The sequence below is a fragment of the Globicephala melas genome, chromosome 6, assembly GCF_963455315.2.
Source record: "Globicephala melas chromosome 6, mGloMel1.2, whole genome shotgun sequence".
NCBI lineage: Eukaryota > Metazoa > Chordata > Mammalia > Artiodactyla > Delphinidae > Globicephala > Globicephala melas.
In genome coordinates, this window is record NC_083319.1 from 104536646 (window position 1) to 104558961 (window position 22316).

Sequence of the window (22316 nt, forward strand, 5' to 3'; positions counted from 1 at the left end):
TTGTAAATAAATTAAGTGACATTATATTTCTAACATATAATATTATGTCTCTAAACAACATTACGGTAGAGTTTTAAGAGGCACAAAAAGGCATGTTTTCAATTTTTTCTCCACTCCGCACTAAAAGCAAAAAGAATAAACTAGTCTAAATCCTGTATCACTCAAAATTCCACACATTTTTCAAAACTAATGGTATTGGTAATTTGTCTTTCACTCACAACACAAAATGGACTCACAATTCTACGTCAAATTGAACGTTTAAATCTCTGCATCAGTCTGTCTCATGCTGGCAGCTTATAACTTGGGGTAACACTTCCGGAGTTCTCCATTTGAATATTGTATTGTAAATGCAGTCACTCACCCTGTTTTAGCAGAACCCCCAACAGGGACGCGTGCATATGGATAACGAATAAATACCAGTGCTTGATCATAAAACCTCCACTCTGGCCCAATGATCTTTCTAATAATCCAGGGTATTCCAAGGAAACTAGGTCAGGACAGGGCAAGACAGCTCATATTGATCCTATACCTTTCCCAAAGGAATCAATAACTTTTTTTTTTTTGGTATACTTATCACAAATGAAATCTATGGAAAATAGTGGGAAAAAATCTAGGAATTCTGTGACTAGAAGTGGCAGGATTAATTTCCTTCTTTCTCAAAGAAAAACTGAGGCCCCTTCAGGTATAGTACTATGCATCTACAGAGAGTCCGTATAGTAGGCAGAATAATGATCTTACTCAAATGTCTACATTCTAATCTCCAGAACCTGCGAATATGTTACCTCACATGGCAGAAGGGACTTTAATTAAAGATCTTAGATGGGAAGGGGTGGGATAGGGAGGGTGGGAGGGAGGGAGACACAAGAGGGAAGAGATATAGGGATATATGTATATGTATAGCTGATTCACTTTGTTATAAAGCAGAAACTAACACACTATTGTAAAGCAATTATACTCCAATAAAGATGTTAAAAAAACCCCAAAAAACATAAAACTATACAAAAACAAAGCTCATACGTATCTTCTTTAGACTTCACCCTATGGAAACGTAGAGTTGTAATAAAGAGAAGACTATAAATTGTCATGAAGACTGCTTGACACAGTGAGAATGGAGCTGATAACTTGGCACTCTGAAAAGGCATGGAACCTGACTTGGTGAATAATAATGAGGAATGGAAAAAGAGAGTGGATAAGGTAAGATGATGAAAGTACAATGGTTCATTGTGTAATACAAGCAGGAAGAGAAAAGTAGTTCATCTCTAGAAGTTCTTGTGAACCTGAGAGCATTGAGATAAATGACATTTGCAAGGACTTCTGGGAAGATGCTGAAATGAAAGTGCCCGGAATGCTGTCCAGCTACTACTCAGCACTATTTTTCTAAAAACCAATAGATTCCAGAATTCATTCCCTTTCTGTTAATAGAGTTCCTGTGATTTCTCTCCATTTGTGTCTGATTCACTTATTTAAATTTAATTTAAAAGAGGTTTGATGTTCAATTTACAAAACTGAATAAATTTTTATCATTTTAAAATAAAATTAAAAAAGATCTTAGATGGGGGGATTATCACGCAGTATCTGGGTGGGCCCAATGTCATCACATTGGTCCTTAGAAGCAGAGAAGGCTGTGGTCAGAGAGGGGGCCGTGACTATGAAGGGGCAGAGAGATGCACTGTTGCTGGCCTTGAAGATGAGGAAGGAGTCACAAGCCAAGGAGTGTGGGTGGCCTCTAGGAGCTGGAAGGTAAGCAGATTTTCTCTTAGAGCTCCAGAAAGAAACACAGCCCCACAGACACCTTGATTCTAGCTCAGTGAGAACTATTTTGAACTTCTAACATGAAGAAGTGTAAGATGATAAATCTATGTCATTTTAAGCCACTAAATTTGTGGTAATTTGTTATAGTAACAATAGAAAACTAATACAATCAGTATTTTCATGGCCTTATACACTAGAATTTCAGGATCCAAGATGTGTTTTAACTACTATTTATTGTTTAAAAATGCTGTGTTTTGGAGCAGGCCTCTCCACCTTAATTACTTTAAACTTTCGAAATCTATAAAAGAGAGGTTTTAAAAACAGCTTTTAAGAGTTACTAACACTGGCCTTTAGAGCTGAGACATTTTCATTCAAATACCATAGCTAATGTAAAACACTCAATACAGTATCTCTTCTTTACCTGAAGATGTTTACAAACCAAACTAAGATTAAAATTAGTTATTTTATTTTGTACACTCTCATATCCTGCCCCTATAAAAGGGCAATTCATTTGACCAACACATTAGCATAAATGCCTTATTCTAACTCATTTAAGGCTTGGAGCTCGTTATATGTCCCTTCATCTACCAGAATACCAGAATACACTTGTCCCTCGGAATCCATGGGGGATTGGTTCCAGGACCCCCCTCAGATACCAAAACCTGCGGATGCTCAAGTCCCTTATAAAAATGGAATAGTATTTGCATATAACCTACATACATCCTCCCATATACTTTAAATCATCTGTAGATTACTTATAATATCTGACACACTGTAAATGCTGTGTAAATAGTCATAAAGGTAAATGCTATGTCAACAGTTGCCAGCACAAGGGAAATTCAAGTGTTGCTTTTTAGAACTTTCTGGAATTTTTTCCACCCCCAAACATTTTTGAACCATGGTTGACTGGATCCGTGGATACACAGGGCCAACTGTACCATTCTTAAGGGTTAATCCCTAATTAAATCAGCAGTGAAGACTCTCCAAGGTCAACGTCAGTACCTTAACTCCAACATACCTAAGTTCGTCCATCTCCCTCTTCTTTTTCATCTCTTCCTTTTCTTTCCTTTTCATTTCCTGAATCTGGGCTTTCTTCTCATTCCTCTCTTCGCGGTCTCTGCATTCTTTCTCTGCCTCTAGGTCTGGGAACCGCTCCATTTTGGTCTTTTCCAATCGGTTCAGGATCTCATTCACTTTCTTCTCTACTGTCACAATTTTCACCTTGAGGGAGATGGAGAGAAAAAAAAATACTGAATCTTTATGTTTTTTTTCTTCCCCCCAGAATAGGGCAGGGCTTTCCAGCAGCTCAGCAACCCAGCTTGATTCCCTTTAGGAAAGAGACATCGCGCTGAGTCCTCAACAGCAGAGACAGACACCCACTCAGCGCCAGGGCACTGCCACCTCCGGTGATGTTCACACTTACGTCCTTCTGCCTGTGAAAGCCTATCTGTCCCACATCCATGTCGGCCGTTTTCTTCAGGTTAGACCACGGGGTATAAACCACATTGACGTTGTTCATCTTGCAGCCTGCCAAGAGAGACTGTCTTCAACATGTGGGGAGGAGGACGCTGAGCAATGCATCCCCTCACCCACAATTGTCACCATAATCCAACAAAGGAAAAGGCTGAGAATGAACAAGCCACCAAGTGTTTGAAACCACAAAATACTTTTTTTTAAAAAAAGAAGCCACCCACAAAGGCAAATGGGAAAGCCGACCAGCAATTCAAGCTAAAGTATTCTGATGAAAAGCAGGGTCAAGAGATCAGCTTCAGGGATCTTTGAGACTCTCTAAAATTGAATGCAAATTTTATTGTATGTGTTTTTAAACAGAAAAGGACCAAACAGGTTTCCTCAGATTCTCAAAGGAGCCCTTGATGTAACAAAGGGTAAGCAGCAAGATAAAGTGATTCAAGACACCGGCTTCTACCCTGCACTACCACAAACCAGCTGTGTCGCTTTGGGAAAATCCCCATGGCTCCTGGCGTCTCATCTGAAACATGAGGAAACTGGACTAGTTTAGTAGAGCTTTTTGGTTTTTGTTTCTTTAGCTGTGGAACCTCTTTTACCAAAGAAAACATAACAAAGTAATCAAAGCAGAGATGCTCTGGAGGAAAGGGGTGCCAGGTATCCTGTTCACCCCTCCTCCTCTCCCCTCACCACCCCCACTTCGTGTTTCCCCTCCACCCCTGACAGCCTCCCAGGCGGCTCTGAGAATCACAGTTTAATCACTGGTCCAGTGCTCTCTAAGGCCCTTCTAAATTAGATGGCAATACATTTCAATGGTTATTAAGTGACCATGTACACTGGGGAAATCTGGTGAACACGACCTTACCTAAGCGATCAGTTAACATCGCCAAAACTGAGGCAAACTGGCAGCATGTGCCTCCTGACTGTAATGCACAAGACTTCACTTACATAGTATTCCTGCCACAAAATGCGTAATGTGGTCCTACTGAACAGGAAGCATCAGACCAAGCCAAAGTGGTCTCCACTCTAAAAGTGTCAACGTCTTGAAAGACAAAGAAGTGTCCAGATTAAAGGAGACCAGCGATACATGACAAGTGAATAGAACGTATGATCCTGGATCAAAAAAAAAAAAAATGCTATAAAGTGACGGTAGTGGGACAACTGAAAAAACTTACATATGGACTCTGTATAACAGTATTCTACCGATGTTAAATTTCCTGAATTTGATCACTGTAATGCAGTTGCTTACGACAATGTACTTCTTAGGACATGCTGAACGGTCATGACGCCTGTGATTTTCTTTCAAATGGTTCAGCTAAAAAAACATTGCGTGAATTACAGGGAGAAGGCAAACAAATACGGAAAAACTGTTGATTCTAAATTTTCTTTCAACTTTTCTGTAGGCTTGAAATTTTTTTCAAAATTAAGTAAAAAAAAAAAAAAATCTCCATGTGCAAGGCACTGTGGGAGATACAAACACGGATCAGATGATGGATCCTGCCTTTGAAGGTTAAAGGAAGGCAGATAAGTACATAAATAATTTCAATGAAAATTAGAAGTTATCAAGTGATATTGGAAAGATACAGGTAAAGAGTTAAGGGAGTTCAGAGAGGGCAGTGGTCACTCAAAGCTGGAGGAAGGAAAAGGCTCCGTGGGAGAGGTTAAGTTCCTTAATTCTTAATTTCTTAAATTCAGCTTCCTCATCTATAAAATGAAAGTAATATCTTACTTCAGTAGAGTTGATAAATGAACAATTTGTAATGTTCTTGGCACAGTGCCAGGCATGTAATTAACATTCAATGCTAGCTGTTATTACTATTACTATAACTACAGTGTAGCCCTTGAACCTTAGCTCGAATCTAGACATGTGATGACTGAGCAGGAGTGTAACATTGAGGGCAGAGGGAACAATACAAGCAAAGGCACAAAGCAGGAAACCAGCAAATATCTGCTTTGGCTGGAGTATGAAATACATGAAGGGAAACAAAGTCTGTGGTCAGATCAGAGATGCTTAAATGCCAGCTTAGGAAGTTTGGGTTTAACTGTAGAGGCAAGGTGAAGGGTGTCACAGACAGTGTCTAAGCTTTTAGAAAGTTTAATCTGGCAAGAGATTATAAAATGAATAAAGAAGAGGCTGACCAGATTCTATGACGACAAACAGCGCTGAAGGTGGTCAACCAGGGAGGGAAATATTTTAGTAACACAGTGACGCAAATGTAGTGTACTTAGCAAATCTCACAGCAAAGACAATCTTCTTCACTCCTCAGCATCCTCTGCTATTGACTCCTGAGAGTGAGACGCTTGGGCTTAGCTCCTTATGAGTGAGCTATCCCTGTGGAAGGCTGAAGAGGAGAGAAGAGTGATTCAGTGATTCAATGACTCTTCCTCTTTTCTGTTTTCTTTAGAACTAGTAAACTATAAAGGGATTAAGAAGAAAGAGGCTGGGCCAAGAATAAGAGCAAGAGTCCAAAGCTCTTTTAATAAATTCACATCTGCTAGCCAGGGGCACGAAAACACATTAAAGAGGTTGCAACACACAAGGAAGGAGGATAATGACGTAGTTTCAATTTTTATTATTTTTCTTTCCATAACCAAAGATTTTAACTGGAAATCTGAGGAGCTCTTCTTCTACTCATAAAAATGCAATGTCCTAAAACTAACTGCAATTTAATGATTTATGGAGTTGAAAATGAATGGCTCTGTAAGACAAGACTTCCAGTTTCTTTGGCTAGGCACCTGATTCAGTAAATCTGCCGAGTGAGATGCAGGAAACGCAGCCTAAGTGATGGGGGAGGGAGCACACTGCCCAGCTCTTCTATAATCACCAGCTCCCGGTACCTGCCGTCGTCTCTGGTCTGCCCCATGCTTATCTTCTATGCAAACCATATTTTTTCCGAACCCTCTGGATCACCCCTCAATTTTATATCAAACCAAACTTACCTCTACCTTATCTAGGTCCATGTCCTACAACTAAAATCCAGTCTACTAGCTCATTCCTAGCAGAATACCATCACCCAGCTCCCCCTTATAACTGCCTCCTCCACTCCATTAATTGTCCTTCTTGACCTATACTGACTTGACAAATTAAATCTTGTACAGTAGAACTAAACCAGCACCAAGGCCAATACTGCAGGTCCTACTTAAAACATGGAGGCCAATTGTCTCAACACTCTTTGCACATTAGAATCACCTGGAGAGCACTGTAAAAATACTGATTCTAATGCATCACCCTAGACATATTATTTAAGATTCTCTGGGAGATAACAAGATCAACGGACTTGACACCTTCACCATTTACAGAGAGAAGAAAGTATGGAAGGAGAGAAGGAAAGAAAGAAAAAGTAGGAAAGAGTAATTGGGAGACTTGGGTTCTAGAATCTAGTAAAAAGTAATGGAAACAAAGACGTCAACCAACATTACAAATAAAGCCATGAGACACATCTCTTGCTTGGCAATTAACATAATGTAATTTCCAAAAGTCTTTCTACAAGTAACGTTAGGGGTAGGCAGGTCTAGACAATTTTCTTTTTTTTTTATTAATTAATTAATTTATTATTTATTTTTGGTTGCATTGGGTCTGTTGCTGTGTGCGGGCTTCTCACTGTAGTGGCTTCTCTTGTTGTGGAGCATGGGCTCTAGGTGCACGGGCTTCAGTAGTTGTGGCACGTGGACTCTAGAGCTCAGCCTCAGTAGTTGTGGCGCACGGGCTTAGTTGCTCTGCGGCATGTGGGATCTTCCCAGACCAGGGCTCAAACCCGTGTCCCCTGCATTGGCAGGCCGGTTCTTAACCACTGCGCCACCAGGGAAGCCCTAGACAATTTTCTATTCAAGGTAAAGAAAACAGGGTAAAAAAGTCTTGAGATAGGGCCATGAAAATTAGAGGGGCTGGGAGGTTGGCTTTCAGTTCTCTGACAGGTAGTGCAACTGACATCTTAAAGAACAAAACAGGGGAAAGGCATATTACATGTCATTCCCTTGACTCAAGCTAAAGTCAGTAATATGTTCTCTAAGATGTAATCCATTTCAGACACAGAGAAAGTGGTGCTAATTCTGAAAACACCTCTAGGAAAACTGACCTTGAATGCTATTGGCCTTCACAAGATGGGCACAGTCCATCAGTACTTCCTTTGGAATGTCTTCTATTTTCTCCCCCTGAAACACAAGAATAAACCAAATGGTCCACTACCTTGTCACTGATCAATACTGGAGCACTTTTATAGGGCTTTGCTACCTTACTAGGCACCATTTTATTAAAAGCAGAGGCTCTTCAACTGTATTTCAAAACATTGAAAAACGAAGTCCATTGTGGAAATGTTTAAGAGAAGGCAGTAATATGGAAAATCCTGACTTAATAAGTGGGGAAGAAAACAGGGTATGAAAGAAAACTACTAAAATATTAACTGTATTTATGTCTGAGTAATTTTTCCCTCTTCTCTTTCTTACTTTTAGAAACCTTGTGGAGAAATGGTGCCTATTTTTGGCAATGGGAAGTCTTCTTAGCTGAGGTCCCTACAAACTTGCTCTCAAGAGACATCTTATAGTTTTGGGTCTCCATGATCTGGTAGGTCATCTACCCTCGGCATTAGTCAGGAACCAAGCTCCTGGTATGTTAGATATAACCTTCTACCGTAAAAGAGAAAAAATACTGCTTCATTCTCTTTACAGATACTGTATCAAAGTCAAAGCTGACTAAGCAAAGCCATTCCAAAAGAATAAAAATATCTGAGGCAAGAGCTAGTGGAAATCAACTCAGCACTTGGCTGTTAGGCATGGGATTACTGAAGCACTTCTGTCTGGGAATGCAATGTTTTATCTACCTAAATATTTGAGATAAATTAAGTTTATTCCATTAGGTTTCTATTTTTTTCCTTATTTTAAATGTTTCAAAATGGAAATCTCAATTACCTAAATTTTCACCAAAAAATACGTGATTTAAGTTTGTCACTACGTTAACGCCACATCTCATCCTGTGAGATTCCCTGACCACTTAAACAGAGGAATCTGAATTTACCATCTTGATAACACAATGTCATCATCATGAGTATCAACCTTTACACTAGGCTCTAATATAGTGATAGTGATGCCTTCAGGGGCATCTAAAATACACAGAAGCTGACTGACCCTATACTAAATAAATCAAATAAATAATTAAAAAACAAAACAATAGCTACCACTTTTTGAATATCTGCTTTCTGAGTGCTAGGTACACTAAATAAATGGCCATATGAAATGGATAGTACTACGCTCACTTTGCCAATGAAGAAAATGAAGTTTAGCGAGGTGAAGCAACTAGGCCAAGCTCCCCCATATCTAGTAAGTGACAGAGCTGAGAGATGAACCCAGGACTAACTAAAGCCATGCTCTAACAATTGGCCCCAGAGTGTGGTGCTTATGGAGTTTCTGTGGAAACGTACAGCTTCTTGGTCCTTGATATCAGGCTATGTCACAACATCCCTTCTTGCTACCTGTACCTACTGCTTTTCCTGAAGCAATAGCCTCTTCTTGTTTTGCTACTTCTAATATAATATGAGCAGACCAAATAAAATAAAATAAAATAATTCAGCTGAGCATTATGCATAAAGTCAGAGTAAACAAACTCTGCATGGAGAGTGTAAGGTACTCTCCACATGTAAAGGCCAGAATTTCGACTGTGGGCTTTGTGCCATCTGTGTTAATGAGATAAGCAACCTCTTGATAAGTGAGATTTTTTCTATAGGTTTTCAAAAATCAAATAAGCCTAGGAAAAAAACACTTGTTGAATATCCATGATCTTCAAGGCTTGGGTTGAATTCACCTGAATTTGACAAAGAAAGAATGAACACACATAGTGCTTAGCATGTGCTAAGCACTGCTAATAATGCTTAACTGAAGCATTATTCTAAATGCTTCAGTTATGCTAGCTCATTTAATTCTCACAACAACCCAGTAAGACAGGGACTGTCAGCTCCCTTTTACAGATGAGGAAACGCACACAGCTGAATAACTTGCTCAGAGTCGCACAGCTGGTAAGCAGCAAGGCTAGGATACAAAGCTGGCAGTTTGGCTCCAGAGTTCGGGTTCTGAACTACTTATACTTAGTCTCTCTGCATCTCCAACACTTACTTGGTACCTACTAAGTGCAAAGGGCTATGTCGTTTACTGCAGGAGATCAACCAGGTAAAAGTTCCTTAAGGAGCACATATTTTTATCTAGCACATTATGTGCTTCCAAAAGAAAATGAAATCAAACTCCTGTTCAAACAAGGTCTAGCTGGTGGTAATGTGAACTTGGGACTACCCACCGTTATTTCCATTTTCTGATGCAGCAGAACCCAAAGGAAAAAATTTAATCTGAACCAAAAGGAAAGTTGGGAACACCATACTTTATCTTCTCTAGACTTAAAATAGTTCCAAAATGGCAAGAAGTTGCCTAGGAAAATTCAGAATTTTGTTCCAGCAAAGAGCTCACAATCTTCCTCTTTTTTTTACAACACAGTTCTCAAAAATATAAATAGAATAAGTAAAGATGTGGTAGAATGTTTTACCTTGTTAGTAAATTAAGGAGTAAATATTATAAGCATAATGAAGTAGCATCTTGTATTTATTAAAATGGTCAAAAGGTTGCTATTTTTCTGAAGTTATAAAAACCCAAAAAGTTTTTGGAAAACCTATATATATCAGGTAGCATTTTAAACCAGCATAATATTTTCAAAGGGCAATCTGGCATAAAAGGAGTTATCAAAATGTTTTTATATTTTGACCCAGTAATTTCATTTCTGAGAACTACTCTAAAAAAAAAAAAGAAAGAAAAGAAAAGAAAAATAGAAAGTAGTTCATTAAAAAAATATTTCTTGTTGGGGATTCATAACGCTGAAAACTGTAAACAACTTATATTCTGACAACGGAGCTTTCAAATTAACTGTGGCATATTATCAACTCAAAGCAGCCAGTCAAAACAATAAATATGAAAATAATGCAGTAACGTGAAAAAGTTTGTAAACTGTCACTTTAAAAGTAATACAATCTTTTTGATATCGAGTTCCATGAGCCGTTCGTATATTTTGGCGATTAATCCTTTGTCCGTTGTTTCATTTGTAAATATTTTCTCCCATTCTGAGGGTTGTCTTTTTGTCTTGTTTATGGTTTCCTTTGCTTAAAAGCTTTTAAGTTTAATTAGGTCCCATTTGTCTCCTTTTGTTTTAATTTTCATTACTCTAGGAGGTGGGTCAAAGAAGATCTTGCTGTGGTTTATGCCAAAGAGTGTTTTTCCTATGTTTTCCTCTAAGAGTTTTACAGTGTCTGGTCTTGCATTTAGGTCTTTAATCCATTTTGAGAAAACCATAATTCAAAAAGAGACATGTACCAGTGTTCAGTGTAGCACTATTTACAATAGCCAGGACATGGAAGAAACCTAAATGTCCATCGACAGATGAATGGATGAAGAAGATGTGGCACATATATAGAATGGAATATTACTCAGCCATAAGAAGAAACGAAATTGACTTAATTGTAGTGAGGTGGATGGACCTAGAGTCTGTCATACAGAGTGAAGTAAGTAAGAAAGAGAAAAATAAATACCGTATGTGAACACATATATATGGAATCTAAAAAAAAAAAAAAAAGGTTCTGAAGAACCTAGGGGCAGGACAGGAATAAAGACGCAGACGTAGAAAATGGACTTGAGGACACGGGGAGGGGGAAGGGTAAGCTGGGACGAAGTGAGAGAGTGGCATGGACATACATACACTACCAAATGTAAAATAGATAGCTGGTGGGAAGCAGCTGCATAGCACAGGGAGATCAGCTCAGTGCTTTGTGACCACCTAGAGGGGTGGGATAGGGAGGGCGGGACGGAGGCTCAAGAGGGAGGGGATGAGGGGATATGGGGATATGTGTGTGCATATGGCTGATTCATTTTGTTGTACAACAGAAACTAACACAGCATTGTGAAGCAATTATACTCCAATAAAAATGTATTAAAAAAAGTAATACAATCAACCAGGGGAAGCCAAGGTGGAATGCAGACTGAGACAAAAAAACCTAAGTGTGTGACAGACATCACTGAAAGGCATGAGGTGGGGAGGGCAGGGAGCAGCTGACAAGTAACTTTGAAAAACAGCATTTTGAATGGCAACTGTAATTGCACTGTACTTCAGTTGATAAAGTTGTTTCTTATGGGGATACAGGCTAACAAATCTGAAACCACTTCCATATATACTAGATTCCAATAAGCAAATGATGGTGGATGGTGGGAGCCAGGCTTCCCACTGTCTGAGAAGGAAGTAATAGATAAGCAAGGAAGGAATGTGAGAAAGGCCCCTGTAGTAATGGGTTCATCAGAGACACCAGTCATGTTTCGCTTACTGTAGATACAGAAAAAATTATGCATACAAATTACTAACATGGGTTAGTATACATACACCTATTTCCTAGCTCTGTCACATGAGAGGGCCTAGAAGCAATGATACTCTAGTAGCAATGAGCACACCCAGAGTCCAGATCTTGATTTCTAAATACCATTTCCCAATAAAAGAAACCAAAGTTCCTCAGAGAAATGGCTGATCCTAGAGCCGGAGCAGGGAAAATACAAGATGAGCCTGGAGCATCTTGAGTCTCAGAAAGTAAGGAAGTGCTCTAAAAGTAAAATGACAGGAGCATGTCAAAGGAACACAAGAGGGCTTCCCTGGTGGCACAGTGGTTGAGAGTCCGCCTGCCAATGCAGGGGACACGGGTTCGTGCCCCAGTCCGGGAAGATCCCACATGCCGCGGAGCGGCTGGGCCCGTGAGCCATGGCCACTGAGCCTGCGCGTCCGGAGCCTGTGCTCCGCAACGGGAGAGGCCACAACAGTGAGAGGCCCGCGTACCACCAAAAAAAAAAAAAGGAACACAAGAGCCAAGCAGGAAGAGTCAAAGCAGGGACAATTTTAGCAACAAAATGACACAGTACTGGATTATAACCCAAAGTAAAAAGTAAATGTGTGAGTCCATACTGATATAAGTAAATGACTGAATTAAATACATGGGAGAGAAGAGACGAATCTTCCTTACAGAAGAATTCCAAACAATATATGCAGGTACTACCCACACCAGGACGTGGAGCTCTCCCCCTTGAGTACAGGCTGGACTTAGTGACTTGCTTCCAAATAATAAAGTATGGGGGGAGAAGAGCAACTCTTTAGTGAAAAAACCTGACAAACATTACCCTGGCCAGGAGATCAAGGTTAACACCATCAGTGGTAAGTCCTATTAATGCATATACCTCTGACATGATGGGATAAGAGCACTTCACCTCTGTGCTATTGTTCCCCCAAACCCGTAACTCCAGTCTAATCATGACCTGATCAGTACTTCTCAAACTGCCAGGGTCATGACAAACAGGGAAAGAGTGACAAACTGTCACAGACCAGAGACTAGGCAGACATGACAACTAAAATGCAATGTGTGACGCTGGACCAGATCCTGGAACAGAAAAAGGACATTAATGGAAAAACTGGAGAATCCAAATAGAGTGCAGATGTTAGTTAATAGTGATGCATCAGTTCTGGTTTCTCAGTTCAGACAAATCTACCACGGTAATGTTAAGATGTTAGCAATGGGGAAAACTGGACATGGGGTATATAGGGACTTGTACTACCTTTGCAACTTTTCTGTAAATCTAAAATCATTCCAAAATAAATATTTTTTAAAATACTCATAACAATTATCCATCCCTATGATTCAACTACACAAAAAACAATAGATGGATATAAAGACAGATTGGAAAAACAGTGGTTTTATGTGACTAGGGAACATTAAATCTTTTCCCTTTACTACGATAATGCTGTTTTAAACCTCCCAAAGCAGCCCCTGATAACTAGGAACATATATGCCCTTGGTGAGGCAGGAGAATCACATGAGCCTGAAAAAAAGGAACTACAACATGATCTTCCTAGAAGAAGACAAAGTCCAGTAGTGGCAACTGAAATGGCAGGGAGAGAGAGCAGAGGTGACACAGAGCACACCTCAGCTGGCAGGACAGGGCAGTGCTTCTATCTGGGGAATATGTGCTGTGTCCCCTTCCAAGCCTCAAAACTCACCAGAATTGCCCTTAGTGATTTCCTGGGTTGGGGGAAGACATCTCTTCGTTTGCTAATTTGTAGACTTTTGTACATATTACTCTAAACAATTTATTTGCCCCCAAAAAAGGACAGAGGACAAGATAGGATGCTCATCACTACAGAAAAAGTCACGAATCCATGTTTAAATCCAGTTACCTTATGTAATCGAAGGTATACATGAGCCGAAGAGAGTTTGTCCACATGAAACCTACAAAGAATGAAAACCACTTTTAGCACGAGGTACAAGATAACCATCTCCTCAGGCCACCTGCATTTATAGCATCCCAATCCAAAAATATTAATTCAGTGCCTACTGCACACTGAGCACGATGGGGGGCAGAAAACAGTCACCACCTCCAAAGAGCTCACTGTCAACTGGGAGAGGTGAGAAAAACATGGAAAGATCTGCAGCTGTGTGAGACTAAGTACCAAGACGAGTACAGGAGGCAATGAATGTTAAAAGCCCAGGGAAGGGTGATTTTTCAAGTGAGAAAGAGCTATCAGTGACCCAAGGCTTCAATGATGAACTGAGACTTGGTGGGTCCCAAGCTGAACCACGGGACTTAGAGCAAACACGGGGAAGGAATTTTAGGTGAGAAGAGAAGGGAATGAAAGAAGTCAGCAAGACTCCAGGGTTGCAAGCCTGGGAGACTCACAGGACCACTGACAGTAACATCTTACAGTTGGAGAGGGAGCCAGTTTGGCAAAAAGATGACAGGTTTGGTTTGGGAAATGTTGAGTTTCAAGCGATGGCAAAACAATCCAAAGAGAATGTCAATCACGGAGATGGAAGAGTCAGGTGAGGACTGAAGCAGTAAGCAGACCACATCACCAAATGGGTCAGACCAACAATTCATCCAGCCTTACCTCTGACAATGACACTAATACGCGTCTCCTGGGAAAGCATGGTGATTGCCCTTTATGACGCTGTCCTAAAAATATTCAGAATGCCCTCTCACCCCAGTATCCTAAATATACCTTTCATTAAGGCTCTATCATTCACCAATTTAATTAAATCTTTTAAAACTTACTTCTTTTTTCACCTAGTTCAACATTTGGGGATTTTAAGTTTTTCATATTTACAATTCACCAAATGAAGTTGACCCGCTCTTTCCAACACCCAGAGAGGCCTCCAGAATGCTAGTGATTTCTGTTAACTTTTCTCTTCCTTAGTCCTTTCCTTTCCAGACTGAGGAATGTTCAGTAAAATCCTAAGGAGGCAACATCACGTCCCATTATGTATTTCTTTAGACATTTTCTTAGCATTAATGGATTTTTTAGAGCTGAAAATGGTTACACACTCATACCTGGTCCAAGAAGTAGGCAGTGTGATTCTATATAAAGGTCAAGATTTGCTGTTTCTCATGCCCTCTTTAAAAAGGTTAAGCATCTTGCTAGTCACTTTGGATAAAGAAAATGTTTACACATTTTTGGCAGTCTACGATGACTCTAGGTCTTATGCCTAACCATTAGTGACAGCCAGAAATGAATACAACATCTTAGTTTGATTTATTTTTCTTCTGCTGGTTCATTTACTTATTTGCATTCCCACGTAAGAGATTCCTACTGATTATCATCTGCAGCTTGGCGTTTTCCAGCCAGAAAATGTGTTTTTTTGAAAATCTGGAAATTATACCTCACTGCTCTGTTTCAGAATCTTAGGAAAATACCCCATTAGTAAGCAAGCTCAATTGAGAAAACTTCTCCCATTCCAATTTGTTTTAAGTTCTCTATTTACAACAACTCTTTCCTACATACCCATAGTAGCTTGATTGTATTCTGATTTTCCTTAAAGGTCTCTGATGTGGAATTTTATCAAAAGACATACACAAGTAGTTTAATGTATATACACACTGGGTTCATACATAGGCAGTCAAAGTCAAACACACCCGGGAATATCACTGCTGATTTACACCAACTTCAGGCTTGTAGGTACACCTCTACAAAGTTCAAGGGGAATGCATGTCCCAACGGTGCTTTGGTTGAAATGTAAAACGAACAAAAAACTCAGTTCTGTAAACAAACTATTTTGAGCGAGTTTCCTTAAAAAACCTTCCAAACCTCCCAAAATGCTCACTCCAAGTTTAAATTATGCCCACCAGTTCCCTAGTTCCCTCTCTTCCTTGTTATCTTCCTCTCCCTGCTTAATCACTATTACTCTTTATTGAATGCAGAGACTAGAAACATGAGCATCCCTGACCTGAGAATGTAGAGATGCACGGGACCCCAAGCTGGGTCGTTTAACTCCTTAAAGTGGGGTCTCTGGAAATACTACTCATTAGGGGGTTTGGAAGCAGTGAACACACACTCTTTGTATTTTCCTTTGTTTCAAATGAATTTAGTTCCACTCTCATTTAATCCTAGAAAAATTCTTTGCTTAAAAGCACCTTAGGAGGTTTCCTGGTATAAACTGAGATGTTGACATTCCCAGAGGTTAAGTTCCAGGTTGAAAATCTGCCCTGGAATGTAGATCAACTGATTCATTCTCTGCACGCCCAGGAATGTTTCCAGGATTGACAGTTTATTAACTGTAACAGGTCTTGAAATTTACGGCTATGCCAGCTCACATCTGACCTAGGATAGCTTCTGGAAATAAAAGTCAATCACTTCCGACAACAGACAGTAAATCTCAAGATTAAAGAGTGTCGAAATGGCTATCGGGCAGCTATAGACACCAGTCTGGTAAGTGCCTTCCAGAAGTCTACCTTAACGAAACGAAAAACCCAAGTCATGATACATGAGGTGTAGGTTGTAAATTGGAAATTTCTCTTCCACTTAATTTTTTTTTAAATGTCAAGTAAAAGGATGTAGTGAACTGACTTCCATGGTGCATCTGAGTATGTAACCTTTCCTATGCAGGTATTTCTGCCCCAAACCTTACAGCAGGTAACTGCGTAACAGGTGTGATCATCCTTATCTCTTGTGTGACAGATCTGGAGCTCTTTGGGGCCCTAAGGACAACTGAAATAATCCAGCCAGGGTGACAGGTACTCAAAATGGAGATGACCAGAATGCAGTTACTGTGAAGAAATGTCCAGCAGAGATCATTTCCAGACAGGCAGAGAGCTAGTCAATTAGAAAGTCCACATCTATTGAACACTTACTATGTGCCAGGTCCTACGCTAGGTAGTGGGACAGAGCAGTAAACAAACCGGGTGGATCACTGTCCTGGGCTGGGCGGGGGAGGCAGGGGAGCAGAGCTTATAGTCAAGCGTCCTAGGAAGGTAAGCAGCACCTGATGCAGAAGCCCTGAGCACTGCAACCTGCCCACCTGAGGTATGGGGGCACCAAGCAGTGTCTACCTTCATGACATATTTGAGTTCAGAAGATGGGCCGCTGTGCTGGAACGGGGGGTTGATTTTTTTTTATCAGCCTTTAAACTTCCTCAGGTTTCTAGTGCCTCTTGTTTCCTGGAGTGTGGACTTCAGAGAGGGCAGACAGCCAGGGAAGCACTTCCACGGGGTTAGGAGGCGGAGCCTTCACAATGAGGTAGGCTGGAGCCAGAGAGGCGCCCTTCAGTGGGCTCCTGCAGGTAGGCCCGGGGGTTCCAAGAATGGCTACATCTAGGGAGTAGCTTAAGTTAGTCTCTGGGCAATATCTTTCCTACCAGATGTCCAATGCTGCATACCTTACTGAAAATCAGTCAACTCTTCTAAAAAGTGGCAGCCTAAGCTCTGTCACTATAGGGAATTAAGTGAAGGATCTGGGCCCAAACAGCCTGAGGGAAGACAGAAACAGGGATCTAGAACTCGAGCTGGCTGGGGGCCAGCAATGACCCAAGTGGAACTGTTCAGTTTCCCTTAGCCTGAGTTTCCTCATCTGAAAAATGGGCATGATATTGGTAACTATTTCACAGGGTTGTAGTAAAATGCAATGTATGAGTGGAGGTAAACACTCAGCAGGATCTGGCCTACAGTTTACGTGTTTGGTCAATGTCCATTACTACTATCCCTAAAGCCAACAGGATCCGAGTGTTTCTCCTCAGAGACGGCATTTGGTAGGGGGGTGTTAGGAGTTGTAGAGACCATATCCCGCTCTACAGTAGGTAGAATTAGGCTCCAGGAGAGAGACATCACAAGGGTTAGAGGGAGTGGTAGAAGCTGCAGCTAGAAAAAGAAAGCAAACTGAGTATGAGAGCATTACATGAAAGAAAAAGAAAGTAGCAGGAATCCATGAACTCCTCACAGGTTTTGGGTTTGAGCTGCAGAAAAGCCCATATAGCATCCCAAGGCAGTTAGAAAAAGAAAAGAATTCAACTAAAATGAAGGGGTTTTTTTTCTGCATTTGTTTTGTTGTTTTTTTAGACTGGGTTTGGTGAGCAGCAACATAAAATTATCTTGGAAGGAGGCTAAGAAAGAATATATCATCATTTTTGAAATTTCCATAAATTCTTTTAGAAAGAAGGGGTAGGGGCTGGATCAAGCCAGGGTTAAAATCTTTGTTGAGAAGACAAAAGGGAAGCCAGTCTGTGTTTTCTTTAACGCTGGACGTGGTCAGATGCTCTACCTATTCCACTGACATGGAAGCTTGCATCTATTTTCTTCACTGCTTCTTGTGAAGCCTGTATCCATCCACTCAAAAAGAGCGGTCTGAGTGTGTTAAGTGCAGTGGTCTCAGTAACCTACTATGAGGAGACACACAGGAGGTAAAAGTAAGCCTATGTTCCTGAGACCTTTGCAGTGAGGCCCGAGATCTAGCCCTAAGACCTCATTCCCAGTTAACGTGGTAATTATAAATGAAGGGAGCTGGCAGTCAGCTATTTACCACAATATTCATAGACAAAACGCAATGCATGAGTTCCTAGTTTTAATCATAGGAGTCAGGTGGTTGGTCAAGTCTAAGAAAGTAAATAATGATCCATAAAGAGCAGAACCAAAATTGCTACTTACCAGATATCTTCAGGCCAGCCATACTTTATCAGATCTTCATCTGCAGAGAGACAGGAGAACAAAGAAAAGGAAAAACAAGAGAAATGAAGGTCTTAAGGGATACAAACTACTATGTATAAAATAAATAAGCAACAAGGATATATTGTACAGCACAGAGAAATAAAGCCACTATTTTGTAATAACTTTAAATGGAGTACAATCTATAAAAATACTGAATCAGTATGTTGTACATTGAAACTAATATAATATTTTATTTATTTATTTTTAATTTTAATTCAGTTTTAAAAGTATTCTTTGATTCTTTTATTTATTTATTTTTTGGCTGCGCTGCACAGCTTGAGGGATCTTAGTTCCCCGACCAGGGATCGAACCTGGGCCCTGGCAGTGAAAGCGCCAAGTCCTAACCACTGGACCGCCAGGGAATTCCCTAACATAATATTTTAAATCAACTATACTTCAATAAAAATAATTTTTAAATAAAACAAAACTAAAAACATGTTTTAAAGAGAAGGTTAAATGAAATATGCCAAAGTTTATCGTAAATTGGGAAGGGAAAAAAAAAAAACCAATCTTTTCCACAAAACTTTTTCTCTCCCTTAATAAAGAGTAATTCAAAGAGGCTTTGATGCTTGAAAATACCAGAAAAATTTTTTAATAGTTTTTACAACTGGACAATTATAATCATAATTTTGTATAACATTTATAATCTAAAGTTCAAAGATATTTCTATTTGAAGATAAAACTAACACTGGCAAATCAGAGCAACTGAGATGTTAGATAATGTCTTAGAAAACTGATTCACTATAACAATACTTATATGTTAAAATGGTTTTGCTACAACTTTAAAACCAGTGGACTGCATTTTACGCCTTAAAAATAAAAAAGCTTCTCAATTATAAAATTGTAGAAAATTAGGGAACAAAACAAACACCAGAAACATAAAAAAGAAAATAAAAATCACCTAAAATTCTGTCACATATGAAAATAAAAATAGAAGAAATAGGTAAAAGTCAAAGTAACTGTCTCTGAGAGTAGACCGTGGGTATTGAAAAGGATGGGGTAGAGAACTGATGTTTTTTACTATAAGCATTCTGTTATTACTTGAACTTTTTTTTGTGTGTGTGGTACGCGGGCCTCTCACTGTTGTGGCCTCTCTCGTTGCGGAGCACAGGCTCCGGACGCGCAGGCTCAGCGGCCATGGCCCACGGGCCCAGCCGCTCCGCGGCATGTGGGATCTTCCCGGACCGGGGCACAAACCCGTGTCCCCTGCATCGGCAGGCGGACTCTCAACCACTGCACCACCAGGGAAGCCCTGAACTTTTAAACTATATATTTGTTAGATAAAAATAAAAATTTTAGAAGTTCTTTGGAAAAAATGACTACTTGATTCTATCATATGGATAAACTTTTCTGTTGTTGACATTTGGATTGCTTCTAATTATAAATGCTTCAGTAAATACTTTTTAAATAAATATGTCCATACTCCTGATTATTTCCTTAAGGTGTATATCTAAAAGGTGAAGTAGTCGTTCAAAACATATGCATATATATGTTTGTTTTGTTTTGTTTTTTTGTTTTTGGCTATACCACATGGCTTCCAAGATCTCAGTTCCCCGACCAGGGACTGAACCTGGGCCATGGCAGTGAAAGCGCCAAATCCTAACCACTAGACCACCAGGGAACTCCTACGTATGTATATTTTTAAGGCTAATGATATATATCTCTACAGAAAGGTTATCTCAATATATACCTGTAATAGCCATATTAATAATTAGTAATACAGAAGCATTACTTAAATTATTAAACCTAAAGTTAAAAATTGTAAGGTAAAGTGATTCACATATGATGATTTAAAATGTACTCAAGTATATATAAAATGTACTCAAGTATTTAAAATGTACTCAAGTACATAAAATGTACTCAAGTATTTCCAGAAAAGTACATATAAAAAGTACATATAAAAAGTACATATAATGATAGAGTACATATAAAAAGTACATATAAAATATAAAAGTACATATAAGTACATATAAAAGTACATATAAGTACATATAAAATATAAAAGTACATATAAGTACATATAAAATATGTACTTACATGATGATAGAGTACCCTCTTGGATGAGGGTACTCTAAGCAACTGCAGGCACCTTGAGTTTTCTGAAGGGTTTTCTACTAGCTTAAGTAAGAAGCTGAGCAAATAGCCGGCCAGTAATCAGAAAAAGGGAATTATAAAAACCTCTTTTCCTATTTGGGCAATGTTTGGCTCCCTGGTGACACCTGCTGGCTAATAAAAAGAACACACCTGAAAGCTTTTTAGAGAAAGTGACTCATTCAACTTAAAATTCATTTATGTTCCATCCAGCCCTTAGCCTGAAGTCATCAAGGCTATTAGAAGTAAACGTGATGTGCTAGGAGCACTGGAGAACAGGCAACTCTAAAATGTAATAGCAGGCTTCCCTGGTGGCGCAGTGGTTGAGAGTCTGCCTGCCCATGCAGGGGACACGCAGGGGACACGGGTTCATGCCCCGGTCCGGGAAGATCCCACGTGCCGCGGAGCGGCTGGGCCCGTAAGCCATGGCCGCTGAGCCTGCGCGTCCGGAGCCTGTGCTCCGCAACGGGAGAGGTCACAGCAGTGAGAGGCCTGCGTACCGCAAAAAAAAAAAAAAAAAAAAAAAGTAATACTGTTCTTACAAAGCAGACTAAGAGAGTTGGATAACTCTAAGAGTGCCTGGGGAAAAGTATTCTACATACAGATTTTTTTTTCCTACATATACTTTAATGACAGCAAAACACCACTCTAGTGGGCTCCAGACAGAATCTAAATTTATATCTGCAGACATAAACTCTGGATCTAGATTTTATCTGTAGAGAGAAATTCCTACAACGGAGGTTTAAAGGATTCATTCTAGCCCATCCTAACCCACTCTTCCACGAAGCCTTCTCAGCTCTCCCTAACCACATTTACCCTCTGCCCCCTCTACTTCTACAGTGTTTGCTATTAATATTACTTCATTTTGCCCCTACTTTTGTTTAATAGACTTTATTTTTTAGAGCAGTTTTATATTCACAGCAAAACTGACTGCTATTTGGTTTTGTATGTGCCTCCACCTGAATGAACACTGAAAAAACAGACTCAATCTTCCTCTTTGGATACTCAGAGGCTGGCACATGGCCTCACACAGATCAGCCCCAGCGAATAGGAAACTACAATGGAAGGGAAAAGAGACACGGTGGGAATGTCCCCAACACAGCTGCCTGTGTCAGCAGCACTGGTAGCCCATCAGTGAGCACCGGAATCAAAGCAGCCTTTCGCTGTAAGACATACATAAAGCTGTCCCCGCCCCGCCAGGGCTGCACAGTGCAAAACCCGCACGACCTTGGCTTTAGGTGTCTCTCAGGAACCTGAGTCTTGGGTTCACACCCTTCGTGTGGTAGAAGGGAAAGCAGACTTGGTCAGGTTTGGATCCATATCTACTGTAGATAACTAGGACTCCTATAACTGTGCCTTATTGTTCAATGTAATATAGGGAGACAGTGTCCCCTCCCCAGCTATGTTCATCAGGAGGACGCTATGAGAAAACTTATCCATGACAATTCACGGGTTACTAGGAGAAATATAAAACTCAAGTATTAATATACTGCAGACAGCTTCTCCATTAAGTCACAACCAGAGTCAATGGCATAAATTCATTATAAGGAAAAAACCGTTTAAAAATTAGTTATTTTATGCTATTGGTTTTTTCTCTTGGCTAGGATGTGACAGTCTTGCTTATACTGATTCTGCTTATGGTTATAGCAGGGTTTGAAACTGTTACATAGATCTGATTTATAATTATATAGTTATATAACTATATCACATTATTGTATTTATAACATTATATATATTTTATGTGATGTATGTGTATATACACCAACTACATATACTTAGCATGTGTAACTATACATACAACTATATGTTTTTATAAAACTATATGCATAGTTATATCTAAGTTATATATAACTTATCACTGTTCTTTGACATCTTTTCATTTGGGGCCTTATTTCATTAATCAAGTGTCTCATACTGAAGAATGTTATACTTGTCTCTTTTAAAGGATCAAGTTTAAACTGTCAGTTACAAACTGCACCTAG

The 22316-nt window shown here is 39.8% G+C and overlaps 1 protein-coding gene across 11 annotated transcripts in view; it reads right to left on the minus strand.

Annotated features, from left to right (window-relative positions):
* CCDC25 (coiled-coil domain containing 25) overlaps positions 1 to 22316 on the minus strand; it is a 90752-nt gene that overhangs the window by 61931 nt on the left and 6505 nt on the right. For 6 of the 11 annotated variants that reach the window (XM_060301296.2, XM_060301295.1, XM_060301300.1 and 3 more), the window contains exons 3-7: positions 18184 to 18223; positions 13451 to 13502; positions 7296 to 7371; positions 3176 to 3279; positions 2771 to 2973 (exon numbers count right to left, since the gene is read on the minus strand). In XM_060301296.2, coding sequence (XP_060157279.1) covers positions 2771 to 2973; positions 3176 to 3279; positions 7296 to 7371; positions 13451 to 13502; positions 18184 to 18223 — 475 coding nt within the window. Of the gene's footprint in view, positions 1 to 2770; positions 2974 to 3175; positions 3280 to 5458; positions 5562 to 7295; positions 7372 to 13450; positions 13503 to 18183; positions 18224 to 22316 lie in introns of those variants that run through there. The other 5 variants (XR_004044205.2, XM_060301301.1, XM_060301304.2 and 2 more) reach the window with 5 other exon arrangements.